At 35.1% G+C, this 17,687-nt stretch overlaps 1 protein-coding gene across 1 annotated transcript in view; it reads left to right on the plus strand.

Annotated features, from left to right (window-relative positions):
* The window catches only part of Adam10 (ADAM metallopeptidase domain 10), a 98,867-nt gene that overhangs the window by 46,710 nt on the left and 34,470 nt on the right, over positions 1-17,687 (plus strand). Inside the window, exons 5-7 of the mRNA XM_051197908.1 lie at positions 9,970-10,070; positions 13,299-13,451; positions 14,812-14,904. Coding sequence (XP_051053865.1) covers positions 9,970-10,070; positions 13,299-13,451; positions 14,812-14,904 — 347 coding nt within the window. The remainder of the gene's footprint in view (positions 1-9,969; positions 10,071-13,298; positions 13,452-14,811; positions 14,905-17,687) is intronic.

Below are 17,687 nucleotides of genomic sequence, written 5' to 3' on the forward strand. Positions count from 1 at the left end.
TTAACTTTGTTATGTGTAGATCATAGGAATGCCTGACTGTTTCCTGTTGGAGCCTACCATGTATTCTGAGGCTAAGGTCAAAGTCACTTTTTCCTGCTATACTTTCATAAAAATAGTTAAAAACCCTTTTAATTAAACATATAAAGTTATGTAGATTGTGTTTAGTTTATTATTTTCATTTAGACTTATTGTTTATTATTTATTTACTGGTGAATGAAAATTTGCCTGTGTCTCCTAGGAATTTAGTTGCCCCTGCTCTTAGCATGTATTAGCTATAGCTCTGTGTGTCTCTCCACCTTCTTGTGTTTCAGTGAAAAGGCACATAATTTCATGTTCTTAAAAATTAAGATACTTGCCTGGCGTTCGTGGTGCACGCCTTTAATCCCAGCACTTGGGAGGCAGAGGCAGGCTGATCTTTGTGAGTTCAAGGACAGCCTGGTCTACAGAGTGAGTCCCAGGACAACCTCCAAAGCTACACAGAGAAACCCTGTCTCGAAAAAATAAATAAATAAATAAATATAAACAAAACAAAACAAAAAAAAAATTAAGATACTTAAAATTTTGTTTTGCCATTTCAAAATGGAGACTTCATTCATGTAGAAACCTATTTGTGGAGGGTTTAGTATGTTGCTTTTAATACCTTTAAAATATCGGAAGCTGGATGTGGTGACATACTATATCTGTTGTCTCAGCAAATGCTAGATGGAGGCAGGAGAATCAGAATTCAAAGTCATCTTCAGCTATGTAGCAAGTTCAAGACTAGCCTAGGCTACATGAAAATATGTCTTAAACAACAAACAAACAATTTGGAAAGCAAGTAAACAAAAATTAGTTAATTCCACATATACTTTTGAAATTGTTGATATAACTGAGTTTTGTTGGTTACTAAGCTTCCCAGCTCTTTTGTTTCACCATGAGATGGTGGTATCAATGGGAGAAAGAATTGAATTGGGGATTATTAGCACTGTTGATATTTTATGATGTCAGATTATAATATAACTTTTATGACACAAATTTCTGAAGATTTCCTTTAGAGAATTCTAGCCATGAGTAGGGCTAGTGTGGAGTTTGGAAATCTATTTATACATACTGAGTTGTGACATGCTAGGATAGACAAGTGATGGGAAATCATGATATCTTTTGTATTGGCTTTAAATATTGAATGCAGGTACAAAAATATTTGGAGCAAATATAAAAATTTAGAGTTATTTTAACTTTCCAAATATTTTACACTTTGCAATAAATGTAATCCTAGGCAGGTGTGATGCTTAGTGTTAATTGTCAAGTTAAAAAAAAGATAGAGGTGCTATTTTGTTGTGTGTGTGTCCCTCCCCGGTTCACCTCTGGGAAGTAGAAATTTCTCCAACCGTTTTACAGGTGGGGAAAAATGGCAGTTATTTTAAAAATAATAGTTAATTAGAAGTCTAATTTACTTAAAAATTAGATCAAAAGAAGCCAGGTGTATAAGGAACATCTGTAATACCAATACATGGGTGATCTGCATTATAAAGATTACAAGTCTGAAATCCAGCCTATGTTTCATAGCGAGTTCTGGCCAGCCTGAGCAACAGAACTACACCCTGTCTCAAAAATCGATAAACAATAAAAACAACAAACAAATTATAACACAAAACAAATATTAGATGAAAAAACTTACTCAGTCAGAAACTATAAAAGTAGGACTTGAGAAAAATTTAGACCAAGACCGTTTCTGATTTATTACCATATATATCTGTGTCTGCATATATTTTTATTTTTACTTATAAAATAAATTAACTGTAATGCATCATTTCAGAAGCATAAGATGATTTTAAAAACATCAAAGATCTGTCATAAAACAACTCTAGGAAGTGACATTGAAAATTTTTTCTTCTGAAAGCTGTCTCACTATTACTTTTGCAGTATTAAATTAGTGGGCATAGTGACTCATTTCTGTAGTCTACCATTCAGGAGGCTGAGGCAGGATAATTGTGACTTTAAGGCCAGACTGGATTTCATAGTGAGTTCCAGGACAGCTCAGACTATATGATGAGACCCTGTCTTGAATAAATAAACACATGAACAAAAAGAGTAGGAATTAATTTATTGTACAATCTAGATATTATAGTTGGGTGTATGTAGTTTTAAGTACAATGTGGTGAAATGTTTGGGAACATTTGATTTGTTAGAAGACTGAATTCAAAAGATCTTAGAATTTTATAACAGTGTTCATTTAAAAATCAATATTTTCTTTTGGAATATTGGCAAGTAAGGTAATACAACTCTGGAAAATATTGACACACATTGGTTAAAGCATTCTGGCTTTTTCTTTTTTTCTTCCTTCCTTTCTTAAGGAGCAGGTGTCTTATGTGTTCTAGACAAGTTCTGCTAGAGGAAATTTCCAGCCCATCCTTAACTTTGAATGTGCCTTTTGCAGTAGTCTGTAAAATAGTTAGAAATTTTAAAAACAGTTCTTGGAGAAGCAATTTAGAAATGGTAGATAATTCTTAGCCATTGTTGGTAGAATGAAGGCCAGCAGGAAGCTACTAAAGCAGTGTTTTTCTTGTTGTTTTCAATATATGTCTTATGATAGATGCCTTTGAGAAAGAGCCATAGAAACCAGCTGCTGGCTGGAAAATTAAATTCAACTGTATTGGTTTATGAATGTACAGGAAATATTAAGTTTTTAAAAATGCACCTTGAAGGGGAATTCTCACAGAAAAGAATGTACACCAGGTGTGGTGGCACAAAACCTTTAATCCCATCATTTGAGAGACAGAAGTAGGCTATCTCTGTGAGTTCAAGGTTAGCCTGGTCTGCAAAGTGAGTTCCAGGACAGCCAAGGCTGTCTCAGCCACACTCTCAAAAAACCCACAAAATAACAAATAACAAAAACAAAACAAAACAACCCAAAACAATAATCTTAAATGCTATAACTTAAACAATGAGAGTAGAACAAATCCAGAAATTCTTAGTTGAATATAGGAAGGCTTCCTGAGTATTTTGATATTGGACTCGAACCTTAAGAAGAGATCCCTAGACTGTCAGAGAAAGAGTTTGTGATTGCAGAAACTGTTGCCTAGTTGCAACAATATTTATTTTACTTGTTATAGCTTGGGAACTTGAGAAAAGAAAAGAAAACCAAAACAAAGCAAAACAAAACAAAAAAGGACTGAACCAAACATTGGCTTTGACTTGGAGGCATCCACTTACCGGTGTGTTATCCCAAGTAGTATATAGATGGACATAACCAATGTGTTGATTCCTCATGCATTTCAGTTGTAAGTTTTACAATTCACAGGTTTTTGTGTTAGTTTTGTGCTGCTACTTCAGTCTTGTTTTTTTGTTTTTGTTTTTGTGTTTTTTACCAAACTTTTAGAGGAAGGGGGTTTAGTTTGCCTTATATTCTGGGGTTTCAGTCAATGGTTTGGTTGCCCTATTGCATTGGGACTCTGGTGGCAACACTGAACGTATCATGGTGGGGAGTCTGGTGAATTTACCTAATATCCTCTGGGAATACAGAGAAAGTGACAGGAAAGTGTGTAGGTCCTGGTCATCTTCTTCAGTGTTTGCTTCTAGTGACCTAATTCCTTTTAGGTTTGTTTCACTACCTTTGAGAACAGCAAGTGGCCAGGCCTTCAGTAAATATTCCATTTATAGATTTAATGATTAACTTTCTTTCTTACTTGACATTATTTGAATCTCTTTCGGTCCTGGTATACAGTGGTGAATACTACAAAGTTCCATCTTCTTGAATTTCAGAATCTAGTGATTCTATTTATAATTGGTCACAATACAGCAACATTTCCCCTGTTGCTCTTGCTCCCATGAGCCCCTGCCTGCCAGCACTCTTTGTTCCAAAAGTCAGGGTAAGGAACATGCTTGAGTCAGCTCTCTCACCTCTTTCCTGGAAGATGAATGTGATATGTGTGCTGCTGTTTCTACCCTCCCCATACCTCCTGAACTGGGTCTGGGTTTGGAGAAAGGTCATAGGGAAAAAGAGGCCCTGTCCATTGTAATTGAAGATGAGAAGCATTTAAGTCCTTCCCTACCTTCGCTTTCTTCATCCTTTCTTCTCTTGATCCTTATATTTGGGACAACTTAGGAATAAATGGAAATTTTCTTAGTTAAAGAACATGTCCCATGATATGACAACAGTTTCATATAATTATCTGTCTGTGGAATTATTGTATTTTAAATTTAGTTCATCTTAAGGGTTGCATTATTTGATTGGATTTGTTGATCAATTGCTCATTCATAGATTTTAGAACTGCTTTTGTCTACTAGAGAGCCATGGTGAAGACCCTAGACCTTAACTGCCTAGAGTTGCTGCCTTGATGGTGGTGAAGCTTCCAGAAGTGAGTGTTTTATGGCTGTTGGTGCCGTGCAGATAACTCAAACTATAAATATTCTGTTTTACTAGAGTGGATAATTGAGAATCAACTACTTACACCCTGCCAGAGGTGATGCTGTGGTGTATGTGTTATTTATATTTGTTTCTTTCAGCAAAAATAAAAGCAAGAGGTTTGTATGCAGAGGAACTGGAGGAAAGGCAGGAGCTCTAAAGCCCATCTTTGTTTTAAACTGGCTAATGTTTGCCACTCTGCTCATTCTTTTGAAAGAATCACTGTTTGGCCTTTTCAGGGAACCGCAGTGCATCCTATGATTTTGCATCTCAATGAGGGCTTATTCATAAGTTGAACAAAGGCTTTTTCTAGAAATGAGGATTATATTGTCAGTAATTTTAGAGAGAAAATGTCATTGTCCGGTCTTGTAGTTAATGTGGTGGCCAGGGAGAATAGTCTCTTAGAAATTTTAGAAGTATACAGAAAAATTTTTGTACTTGGCCTCTGTCCTTTTTCTGTCATGAGAATTTTATGCTGACAGAACTGAAACATATAATAGTGTTTTGTTGCTTTGGAATTTTACTTTTATCCTAAAAAGATTTTAGAATAATTTGTCTTTATCTTATATAAAATATAATTTACAAAGAGGTAAAACACAATGTTTAAGCAATAAAATTATAGTTTATTAAATATACCTTTATTTTTCATTTTTATATGTATTGATGACAAAGTTTTTGTCTTTTGACAAAAGTCTTTAAATATTGGAACAGTTACAATTGATGATTGAAGTCAGTTTGCAGAGTTTGAGAAGTTTGCAGGATCAGTTTTATGGCCTGTAGATAATGAGGTCTGCCTATTGCTAACTATTTGCAAGTGAATCTGAAAATGGACTTTATAATAGGATTGGGGTTCCAGGCTGTGTTGGGAAGTTAAAACTATGGCTACAGATCATGACTTTTGAATGAGAACAGTCCTGCTGACCAGGGGTATAGTAAAGAGTTAAATTTAAAAGGGATTTGGTTGGGAGTCAAGGGGATAGGATAGGGGACAAAGGAATCAAAGGTGAATGCAATGAGTAATTATGATCCTTGCTGGCCTATAAAATGAATAAGCAGGAGGAAAATATCCTATGAGAGTACATAGGATGATGGTAGACATTGGTAAGTTAAAAGATTTTATTGTTTTTGAATGGCTGTTGGGTCTAGAGGGATTGTCTAGACAGGTAATGGTGGACAGAAGATAGGACGCTGAAAGTTGAGGTTATAAAGAGGTTATTAGTAATAAGAAGTTCAAAAGTGATCTAGAGAAAAGTTCTAAATATTATAGGAGAGATCATCAACATGAATGTTGTAGTTTCAAAGAATTATGATGGGTGATGTGAGAGTGATTCAAGAGGTGAAGATAAGAAGTAAAGGGAAGTGACTTTGAGGGGCTGCAGATTCCTGTGGTAGATGGAGTAGTCCATGGAATAATCTAATGGATATATACGTGTGTGTGTGTGTGTGTGTGTGTGTGTGTGTGTGTGTGTGTGTGTGTGTGTGTGGTACAGGGAGCTATGTGTGAGGAGTAGAAAGGCAAGTTTTAGGGAAGTGATATCTTGCCACATGGCAGCCCCAAAGGTTTCATTTTAAAATTGTCTCCCAGGTGTGATGGTTCATGCTTATAATTCTGGCACTGAACAGGGTGAGACAAGAAGTGGAGGATCATGAATTTGAGACTAGCTTAGACTACGTAGTGAGTTTTAAAATCAGCCTTAACTACATAGGGAGGCCCTGCTTAAAACAAAACAAGTTTTTTTTTTTTTTTTTTAAATCTGTATTTGTATTCCTTTTAGCTGATGAAATCACTAAAGTTTTAAATGAATTAATGTCAGTGTTGTTTCTGGACTGGTTGAAAATAATTATGTGCAGTGTAGGATAAGAAGACATTTGTTCTACAGTGTTGCATTTTGAATCACCAGTAAATCATGTGCCAGTTTTGTGATCTCTATGTGAGCGTGAGAAGAATGGATTTCTTGGTACCAAAAAAAAAAAGAATGCTGGAGAAATGACTCAGCCAGTAAAGTACTTGCTGTACAAGCATGATGACATTTGAGTGGATCCCAGCGTGCATGTTGTGGTAGTTTGTATGTATTTGGTCTCCATAAGCTCATAGGAAGTGGCACTATTAGGAGGCGTGGCCATTTTAAAGTAGGTGTGACCTTGTTTGAGGAAGTGTGTCACTGTGGGAGCAGGCTTTGAGGTTTTCTATGCTCAAGCTATGCCTAGTTCAGACCACTTTGCTTGTGGGTCAAGATATAAGAACTCTCAGCTCCTTCTCAAGCACCATGTCTGCTTGTATGCTGCCTTGCTTCCCACTGTGATGATAATGGACTAAACTCTGAAACTGCAAGCGAGACACCCCAGTTACATGTTTTCCTTTATAAGAGTTGCTGTGGTCATGGTATCTCTTCTCAGCAATAGAAACCTTAACACCTAATAAACTAGAATAGACAACTTACATCTGTAATCCCAGCACTTGGGAGGTGAAACACAAGGATCTCTGGAGTTTGCTGATTAAGTAGTCTAACTGAATCAGTGAGTTCCAGGTTCATAAAGAGACCCTCTCTCAAAACAAAACAAAACACCCAAAAATAAAAACAAAAAGCAAGGTGTGTGTAGTGTGTGTGGGGGAGGTCAAGAGAGATGGCTCAGTGATTAAGAACCCTGGCTGCTTTTCCAGAGGATCCAGGCTCAATTCCAGTACCTACTTGACAGCTCACAATTGCCTGTAACACCAGCATCAGGAGAGTTGGCTTCAGCAGGCAGTAGGCAAAACATCCATGCACATAGAAAGAAGAAGGAGGGAGAGAGAGGGAAAGAGATGACAAAGCGGAGGGAGGGAGGGAAGAGGAGTGGGTGGCTAGCATGTAGAGAACTTTTCTTATTCAGACCATAGCATCATTCACATCATTCTGTTGTTACCAGGTTGGAGTCTATTGGTCATTCAGGAAAAAAGACTGGGGAAGGTCATGACTAGTAACTTCAACTAGAACTTGACTGTGTGTGATATTTTACTTGAAGGGAAGCTACAAAGTTCAGTCTGGAGACATTAGCTCAGGATATTGAGGAATAGTTTGGCCAATGACTTTCAAATTGCTTTTCAAAAAATAATATTTTAATAATTTATTAATTTTAGTATTTTATAAAGCAATTATAATTGCTTTTAAAAAATAACATTTAATTTTAACTATAGCTTTAAAAGTATGACTAAGTGATTGATAATATAAAAAGGTCTTTGAGAAGTATATATTTTGTTGAACAGATCATTCTTCCCTAACTCTGATATATACTTTTTTAGTGGTAGGTACTGTTGAGGTATAAAGGAAGGGAATAGGTATGGGAGACATTTAGGGAATATTGTGAAGCTTGCTATAAGAGATTTAATCACAGGGAAAGTTGTCTTTTGAAACTCTTAATTTCAGTAGTCACTTATTTGGAAATAATGCTATCTATGTGCTCTTGTATCTGTCCTCTTGTCTGTCTTGAGTGTGAGAGAAAAAAAGTTTTGAATGTGGCTGAGGGTGGGGGGTGGGAATGTAACAGTTTTAGAAATTTCATAATAAATGAAAATTGTAAGCATAGCTCTTTGGAGAACAGTGTCTAATTTAGTAAGAATGGCATCAAATGTTGAATTTTTTCTTCATTAAACTTGCATTAGTCTAAGATAAATGTTGAAATGAAATCTTACTAAGTATTGACAGTAGTCTTAGAAATTTATATAGAAACACCCATGAACCGTTTCACAAAGGAAAAATAAGAACATGACATACTAATTGAGTAATAATTGTCCATCATAATGGAACAGGAATGTAAAACTTTAAATACCACAGTTTATGCTGTAAGCCATTTGTATGTCAGTACTCCCAGAGCTTTCGTTTTTTCAATTGCTTCTTTGTTTATTGACTATCATAGTTACTTTCCTGTTGCTGTGAAGATACCATTACCAAGACAACTTATGGAAGAAAGAGGTTATTGGGGGCTTAGAATTTGAGGGTGAGTCCATGACTGTGGTGGTAGGGAACATGTCAGCAGACAGGCAGGCATGTCTGGAACAATAGTTGACTGTTTACATGTTGACAAAACAACCATAAGGCAGAGAGAGCTAATGGGGATGGCATGGGCTTTTGAAACCTCAAAGCCCAGGTCAGTTCCAGTTCGCCAAGATTGGGGTGGGGTGAGCGAGATAGTTGGGTGCAGTGATCTGATCAGGAAAATGGGAAAGGGGGAGTTCCTTAGAAGGTAGGAAAAGGGTAAAGGGAAGGGCAGGATACAAAAGATCTGATAGGAGAAACGTGAAAAGGTGGGCTCTTTAGAAAGTGGGGAGGAAGGAAAATACAGGAGGAAGAAAGGTAAAATAACAATAAGGATTTCTGAAATTGCCATAAACAATCATACTATTAACTGTGTACCTTATCAAAAAACCTATATACATGTAATTCTGTGGATAAGTGTATTTAAATAGCTTTAGTGAACTTTTCTCATCTGGCTGACATTGCCGCTTCAAGATGCAAAGACCGCTGAACAAAACCCCCGCTACCCAGACAGTAGAAGCCCTCTTTTGAATCACTGGTCAGGACTGTCCAAAAGTGGCAATGGTTACATTTTACTTTCCTGGTTTCTGCAGTTACTGCCGAGGCACTTTCCAAGTGCACTCTGTCCTACCTGTATCCTGGCATCTTATTTTGTCAGTTCTCTTAATTGTGGTTACTGGAGTGGATTGGATTGTAAAATGCGTTCCTGAACTAAGGAGAATCTTAATAAGAAAGAAGTTTGTAGATTGTTGAGAGAATAGAATAAACATTTAAACGACTCACTTAAATTACGTACTTTATTTGAAAACAAAACCAGGTTAGCTAAGGATAATTAATACATGAAGGGAGAACAAATGATAAAGTAGTTATTAGTTTGTATAGCATGTGTTTGAATTATACATGGAATAAATTTAAAATCAATCTACTTTTTTCATGCCATGCCATGTTATTGGAGGACACTTTATCTGAGGCCAGTTAGTATTCATAGAAGGACTTCAAGCCAAAGATAATCTTATATTAGTCTTACTGTGCTTAAATAGTACATTTTGTAGTGTAGGAAATTTAATGCACTGAAGGGAAAGTTATAAGTAACAAAACAAGGTAAATTGCAGTTTTAAGATGCTTTGTTTATCTAAAGTGGAAAGTTAAACCCAAAAGAAAGAATGATTATTATTTTGTTTTTGAATTCAGAAGTTGTGCCAAGATAAAACTCTAGGACCAGGATCAAACCCCTAGCATAGTGCCTTTCTCATGAATGTTCACTAAACATTCATGGCCTCACTTACTTACTTAATTAATTTTTAAAATTTATTTCTATTTGGTGTGTGTGTTGTGTTGCCTGCATGTGTGTCTATGTATCACATCTGTGCCAGAAGGTGGCAATGATCTCTTGGAACTGGAAGTTCAGCCAGTTGTGAGCTACCATGTGGGTACTGGGAATTGAATGAAGGTCTTCTGGAAGAGCAATGAGTGCACCATTGCTCCAGTCCAAAATTAGTTTAGTTAATTTTTCATTGATAAGGTGCCAGCTTTATCTGAACATGTAGCAATGATGTTTCTCCTCTTCTTTAGACTATCCCCATAAATACGGCCCACAGGGGGGCTGTGCAGATCACTCTGTCTTTGAAAGGATGAGGAAGTACCAAATGACTGGAGTAGAGGAAAGAGCACAGGTAAGGATTTCAGCACTTGTTAAACTTAAGACAAGGAAGTGTACTTGGGTAAATGTTTCTTCTTTTCACATATATGTTCTAGGAGTTATGAAACATTTATATCACTGTTGTGAAATATTTATACTCATGTAATACTCAAACAGGCCATGCACATAACTTAGCAGTAGTAAAGAGGTTGTGCTGATCACCCATTTTAAAACTGAGTTTTGAGTCTTTAGACAGACCAAGATGATTACTCACCCTAAATAAAAGCTCAGTACTGTTGACATTTTAATTATACATTGATCTTTTCTTTTTCCCCATTTGATTTTTTTAGTCATAAAAAGTCTATGCTATGTTACCATGCCCCTAAATTTTAAACCATTTGAGTGTCTTAAGTAAATTCTAGATAATACTTCAGGAGAATAACATACTTGAAGAATATGTGAAACCAGCGGGGCACATATACCTTTAATCCCAGCACTGGGGAGGCAGAGGCATATGTAGCTCAGTGAGTTTGAGGTCAGCTTGATTTTTAAAAGCAATTTCCAGGACAGCCAGGGCCTGTCTTGTAAAACCAAAAAAAAAAAAAAAAAAACAGTGAAAGTACCCATGGGAGTGGACACCATGCTGGAATCCCAGTATTTGGAAGGCTGAGGCAGGATGAAAATGTAATGGATTTGTCTCAAGTTGTTAAAATCTCTGCGAACAGTTAAAAGTATATTTGATTTGTTAAGGATTATATAGTTACCTCTAAGTTAACTTCTTCATCTAAAATATAATAATCTAGAAAGACTGAAAGAATACAAGAGATAAAAATTTCAAACTCCAGTCAGTATTCTACATACTTTGTTAATATCAAAATAGACAGTATTATAATACTTTGTTAATATCAAATTAGACTTCAGGAAAGAAAGCATTAGTAAAATAAGTATATTTTTAAGATTCTCTTGTGTTACAACATTATATTATAACTTCAAAATATATAAAGCAGGGCCCGAGGCTGTAGCTCACTTAGTAGATACTTGTATTCCTAGTATTTGGGAGTACAGGAAAAATACGAACTTCAAGGTCATTCTCGGCTCCATTTTGAGTTTAAGGCTGGCCTTGCTATATGAGATCTTGTCTGTGAACAGGTTAATACAGTTAAAATCAATTAAACCAGAAGGAGCAGTAGAAAGACCATATGACAGAAATGTCCACTTCTTAGGGAATAGTTGAATAAAAGATATGGAAATTCTGAATTATATTATTAATAAACTTGACTACTTAATTTATGTAATTCACTACTTGGAAATCTCCTTCATACTTAAGACTAAATTAATTTAAATCCCCCCCCCCCAATATTTTCATATTGGAGCATTCAGGTTTTTCTCCCTAAGTTAAAATAAAAAAAAAAGCTGTATATGCATCTCTAAATGTAGCTAAGATTAACATATGTACCCTTTATATGTGAAGTAACATGATTATAAATATGAACTGTATAACACAAACTTGTGCATATGAAGTACATTTTAGTCATTTTCAAGCTGAACAGACTGGTACCACCTAGAAACCACCTAAATGAAAATATTGAGGAAAATAGTATTAAAGGCATGCTTCTTCCAAATGTACTATTTAGGACTGTAGCTTTTTAATAGTATTGATTTCTCCTCCCCCCTCCCTTGACTGGGAATTGAATTTAGGGCCTGTTCATACTAGGCAAGTACTCTTAACACTGAGCTATATCATTAGCCCAGTAGAATTTGTTTTTACCTATAGTAGCACATTCTTTTTTAAAATTATGTATCTTTATGATATAGTCTATAATATAGATATATAGGGAGAATAAAATGATTATTATAGCAAAGCAAGTTAATATTCACTATCTCACTATTACTCGTTTCTTGTGAAATATAGCATTTAAAGTTTGAATAAATGAACAGAGAATTGTGAAGGGAGAAAGTCTAATGTGAACATAAATTTGAAGTTGTGGCTTAAAATTTAATTCAGGTTCTATGTGACACTTCTCTTGAGTGTTTGAATTCAATAGTAGTGGTAATTCATTAAAGAAACACTTCTTGCTAAATCTTTTAAGTGATAACAATATAGAGAAGAACAAACACAATGAGGCTCTTTTCAAAAACTTACATTCTAGTGGATTGAAGTTCTAGTGATGAGCTGGGGACAGAAATAGAAAATAATAAATGTAAGTCTTCCTGTATAAGGAAGATGGGTGCAGTGTTCTGTGAAGTGATATAATGGATGAACTGACAGTTTCAACATCTGAGGGAAGATACTAATTAACCAGATCGAGAGGCAGCATAAGCATGTGCAGAGAATGGCAGGAGATAGGCAAGCTGTGTTTTGGAGAATCATAAAAGTCTTCTGTATTTAGAGAATAAGCTTTGATATAGGGGTCTTTTCTAGAAGCAACATGGGAAAAGAAAGTGGTGAAGAGAGGCTGTGTGATACTGATCTCATGGAACATATGAAGAATTGAGAACTTTATCCTTGGAGTAATAGAAACTCATTGAAATATAGTATTCAGGTGAATAAATACAGTATGAAAACTAGTTAAAAGTCCAGAAATGGTAGGTAGCTTAGCTGGAGTGTCAGAGCCATAGTTACTTAGGAGTTTGATAGGATTAGGTTGTAGATGGAAATGGAAGAAGATATTAAATTACTATGCATGACTACTGACTTACCATGTTGAAATGAATGTATCTTAAAATACACTTTCAAAATGTTTAAAATGAAGGAATTGCTTGAAAGGTAATCTATGTGGAGAATATTATAGATAAAATGATATTATGCATAATTTCTAAATATTACAAAATGTGACCTGTTTGTACATATTTATTGGGTCGATACGTACGTGTGTGTGTGTGTGTGTGTGTGTGTGTGTGTTTATGTGATAATCAGAGTCCTCATTATTTCCATCTCTGGTTTTACTACTTTTTGTATGTGTTAGGAATTCTCATTCTCATTTGTTTGAGAGTTTGTATTAGCTGCATAGAGCATAGTTGCCCTACTTAGCCATACAACACTAGAGCATGGCAATGCTTTTCTAGGTTTTGGTGTTCACTGGATAACCCTCACATTCACCTCTCTTTCTAACTTCTGGTGGCCCCTATTATGCTAACAGCTTTAGAAATACGTGCAGTATTGCATAGTTACATGATAAGAAATTGCCCAACATATGTGTTCTAAACTATAAAACTATAATTGTGAAACAAGCTGATTATCAGAAATGACTCTGACATACAGGCACATCAAGAGGAGCATGCTGCTAGTATTGGTCCGGAGCTCCTGAGGAAAAAGCGCACAACTCTGGCTGAAAGAAATACTTGTCAGCTGTATATCCAGACAGATCACCTATTCTTTAAATACTATGGAACACGAGAAGCTGTGATTGCCCAGGTACTTAAAGTTACTCAATGTGTTATGAATTCCCCTTTTGTTTAATTATATAAAGATAAAGAAAATAAAGTTTCAATTGTGCCATGGGGAAGTCTATAAACTAAATGCAGAGGAGATAGGACCAACCAGTTCAGATTTTGGATTGCCAATAAGAAAAGAGATAAAGGGAACAGTTTCTGGAAGTTGCTGATGACACTGAAACTTAGGCTTTTGTAATTGTTTGTTTGTTTTGATAAAAGTGTTTTGGACTTGGGGTTGGCCTAATGCATGGTAGACAAGTATGAAACTTACTTTTGAAAACAATCCATTTTCATTTTGAATTTGAAAGCGAGGACAGGAATTTTTCCAATGAGAAATGTATAATATCTGTCTTGTATCTCCTTGTACTTACATAGCATTTTCCAAGTAAAATTATTATTCATATTTGCCCCCCACCTTTCCCCCTAAGGACAAGGTCTTACTTTGTGGCCCAGGATAGCTTAAGTTCACTTTGTGCTGAGGCTGTTCTTGAAGTCATGGTAATCCTTCTGTTTCAGCCTTCAAAGTGTGCTGGGATTACAGGTTGCTCTATCACACCAACTTTGATGATGTCTATTAATCCTTATGAAAATAGAGATGTTTTGAGGTTACCCTTTAAAATGTCTTTATGTTGAATATACCTAGAGAAAGTTTGTTCAGTGTATTTTTGACTCAGAGGATTTGAGACTGAGAAGATGGAGATACTATGGTATAAAAGATGATTGCATTTTGATGGTGGAAATAGACAGGATTTTAAGAAATGTGAAAAAATAGAAAAGTAAGCTATAGTTTGGGGATAATGGAAAAATGGGGAGCAATGAGAACATTCAGAGGACAGGAAACAGCTTTGTAGAGAGATTGCAAGCTGAGAGGGACTGTGCTCTTGAACATTCACTAAGGAACATTTACTAAGTTACCCTTTAAGGAGTACTCACCATTTGAGGAAAGTAGAGATGGTTAGTACAAAGTGTTTGAGTCTTAAGGACAAATAAAGACACTCCAGGCATTAGGTGTATAAAAAGGAGCGGACAATAAGACTCTGCAAGCTGGATTGATGAAGCAGTTTCTAATAGGAATAAGATAGGGGAGCATTTACTGATTGATTCATTGGTTGGTTGATTGCCCAGAGCCTGGGAAAAATAAAGAGTATCCACTTTCTGCCCTAGCTCACTCATCTTTTCCATTGTATTCAACATATAGCATAAACATTTTATAATAAACAATTTATAATTTTATAATTTAAATGTATAGCATAGTTCTTGATGTTACAAGGGGAAATTAATAATCTCTTTTATATTCAACATTGTCCCTAAAATGCTTTGTTTTCTTTTTTAATTACTAGATATCCAGTCACGTTAAAGCAATTGATACAATTTACCAGACTACAGACTTCTCCGGAATTCGTAACATCAGTTTCATGGTGAAACGCATAAGAGTAAGGAACTACAGTAAAGACATTTTAAAAAGTAATAAGTGGGGAGGAAAGATGGGTTCAACAATTAAAAGCACTTTCAGAGAACCTGGTTTGGTTCCCAGCACCCATATGGCAACTTGAAAACTGTCTGTGACTCCTGTTCCAGATGATCCAATACCCTTTTCTGGCCTCCATGGGCTTTTGCATCCATGTGATGTATTTATATACATGAAGGCAACACAAACACAAAATAAAATTAAAAAAATTAGTAAGAACCAAGTTTATAAAGAAAGTAAATAATTGCTTTTTACTTCATCTTTATATGTGAAATAACATAGTTTAAATCATATCTGCTCTTGCTGCTGCTCTTCACTTTTGGTGCATGTGTGCTTGCATCCATATGCATGTGCACACATGTGTGAGCGTGTATATACACATGCACACATAAATTTCAGTTTATGATTTAAGAAACAAATTTAGGGGGCTGGGGGTTGTTTAGTTGGTAAAGTACCTGTTGTGCAAGTTTGAGAACCTGAGTTTGGATCCTCAGAACCCATGTAAAAGCCAGTTGTGGCCTCATGTAATCCATAACTCCAGTACTGGGAGAGCAGAGATTGGCTGATCCCTGAAGCTCATTGACTAGGCTGGCTAGTCAATTTGATGAGCCCCAGGTTCAGGGAGCAACTGTGTCTCAAATGAAGTGGATAGCATTAGAGAAAGACACCCAGTGTCAACCTCTAACCTCTATATGAACATGTACACATACCAATACAGAAACCAAATCTGCAAGGCATTAATCTATACTACAATAGAGGTAAAACAGTACTGCTTTTTTGTCTGATAAACATTGCTTGATTTTTACTGGTGTTTTAAGGTTTTCCTTGTGTATGTTGCTTTGGGTGTATCCCTTTTGTTACTCTAGGGCAGAGGAAAAAATAGATAGTGTTTAAATAAAATTAGAAGTTGGAGAAACACTTATTATAATCTTGAAAATTCACGGCTTAGAATATCATATATCAGGTTTTGAGAAGTACTCTAAGAAATAAAACTGTTTCTTTAAATTTGGCTATGGAATCCTCTTCTGTAGTAACATCATTTGTAACTGTCAAAACCTGTTGAACAGAACCACAGGGTACTAATTGTAATTTCTTGACATTTCCCTTACTCTGGCTATAACTAAAAATTGAACTTAAGATTTAGATCTAGTATTTAAGTAGTACTGATTTAAACTAAAATAATACTATCAGTTACAGTCCTTTTAACTGTCATATTCTTCACTAATACATGCATATCTTCACAGTACCAGTAATTTCACTAAACTCTACCTTTCCCCAAAAGGTGTTATGCACTCACTATTTTCTATTGTTGTATTTTATTGCTTTGGAAAATTATTGTTCCAATTTATACGCAAATAAATATTGAATCACTGATAAATTAATATAAGTAAAGAATTTTCTGAATTTCTTAAATATATGTGCATATATTTTAAGATTCTAAATTTTTAACTGGATATTTCTGAATTTTAAAAAATTCACCCTCTTACAAAAACTTTTACCATAATGTTTCTTTATAGTTTCATAGTTTTCTTAAAATGACTTGATAAAAATTGTATATTCTAGACATTTTTAGTATATACATAGTTTATCTAAAAATGGTGAAGATGTTCCTTACTTTCAAAGATAGTATAATTATATCTTGCATTGGCTTATCTCAAGGTGAAATATGATTTACATTATGAGACACTAATAATCAATGTAAATCCTTAAATGTTCAAGTAAATATGAAAAGTGGTTTGAGTATTGGGTTTACTGGCAAAGCAATAAAATGTAACATAATAGAAAGTAGTGAGTATCTAACAACTTTGCGGGAAAGAGTTTAGTAAAACGATTGGTACTTAAGACATGTATATCAGTAAGAATATGGCAGCTTGGAGGATCATAATTTAGATTATATTTTATTTTAAATCCATAGTACTTAAATAGTAACTATTTATTTTTAATATAGCTGGCTAAAATTTAGATATAGTTTTTAGTTATAGTTAGTATAACATAAATGTTAGAAAATTATTTTCATATGAAGTGGATAAATGTACTTTTATGCCTCCATACATGGGTTGTTATATACTTGCCTGTTTTTGGATAGTTTTGTATTAATGACTATAACCAAATGTGTACAGTTAATTGATAATTAAACCAGAAGTTCTAAAGTATGTCCTTATATCAGTGTTTACAGTGATATTTAATCCTGCCTCTGAACCTTTTGGTTTGTGCAGGGTGTGGATCCTAGGACTCTATAATAATCTCACTGTATCAGTTATATCTGGCCTTTTAGATTGACTGTTTGCCTTATAGAAAAACATTTACTTTCATCTCTACCTTTTATAAGATCTGTTACCCAGTTTGGAGTATGATTTCCTAGGAAAACAAACTGCTCTATGGCTTGAGAGGATAGTTGAGCATTTGTGGAAGAAGCAAGGTTGATACTTGAAAGTGTTGTTTAATAAAGGTCTGGTGTTGATTGTTCTTCAGATTAGGAAGAAGAGACTATGGAGGATAAAAGATCTGCAGGACCAATTTAAAACAGCTAGAGGGGTGGAAAGAATTAAAATTTCTTGTGTACATCTAAGAAAACAATGAATTAAAAAGTTAGTTGGGTTTAACTCATAGGCAAGAAGAACCAGAAAAATTGGTAAACTCAGTCTTGGATTCCATAATTATTTCATGTTCTGCTTATTAGCTAACAATGAGGTTTTGTATCTTTATATTTGTCCCATAAAGAAACTTGCTTAGACAGTTGAGTTTGAG

This window comes from Phodopus roborovskii, unplaced genomic scaffold (genome assembly GCF_943737965.1).
Source record: "Phodopus roborovskii unplaced genomic scaffold, PHOROB, whole genome shotgun sequence".
In the NCBI taxonomy this organism is placed as follows: domain Eukaryota; kingdom Metazoa; phylum Chordata; class Mammalia; order Rodentia; family Cricetidae; genus Phodopus; species Phodopus roborovskii.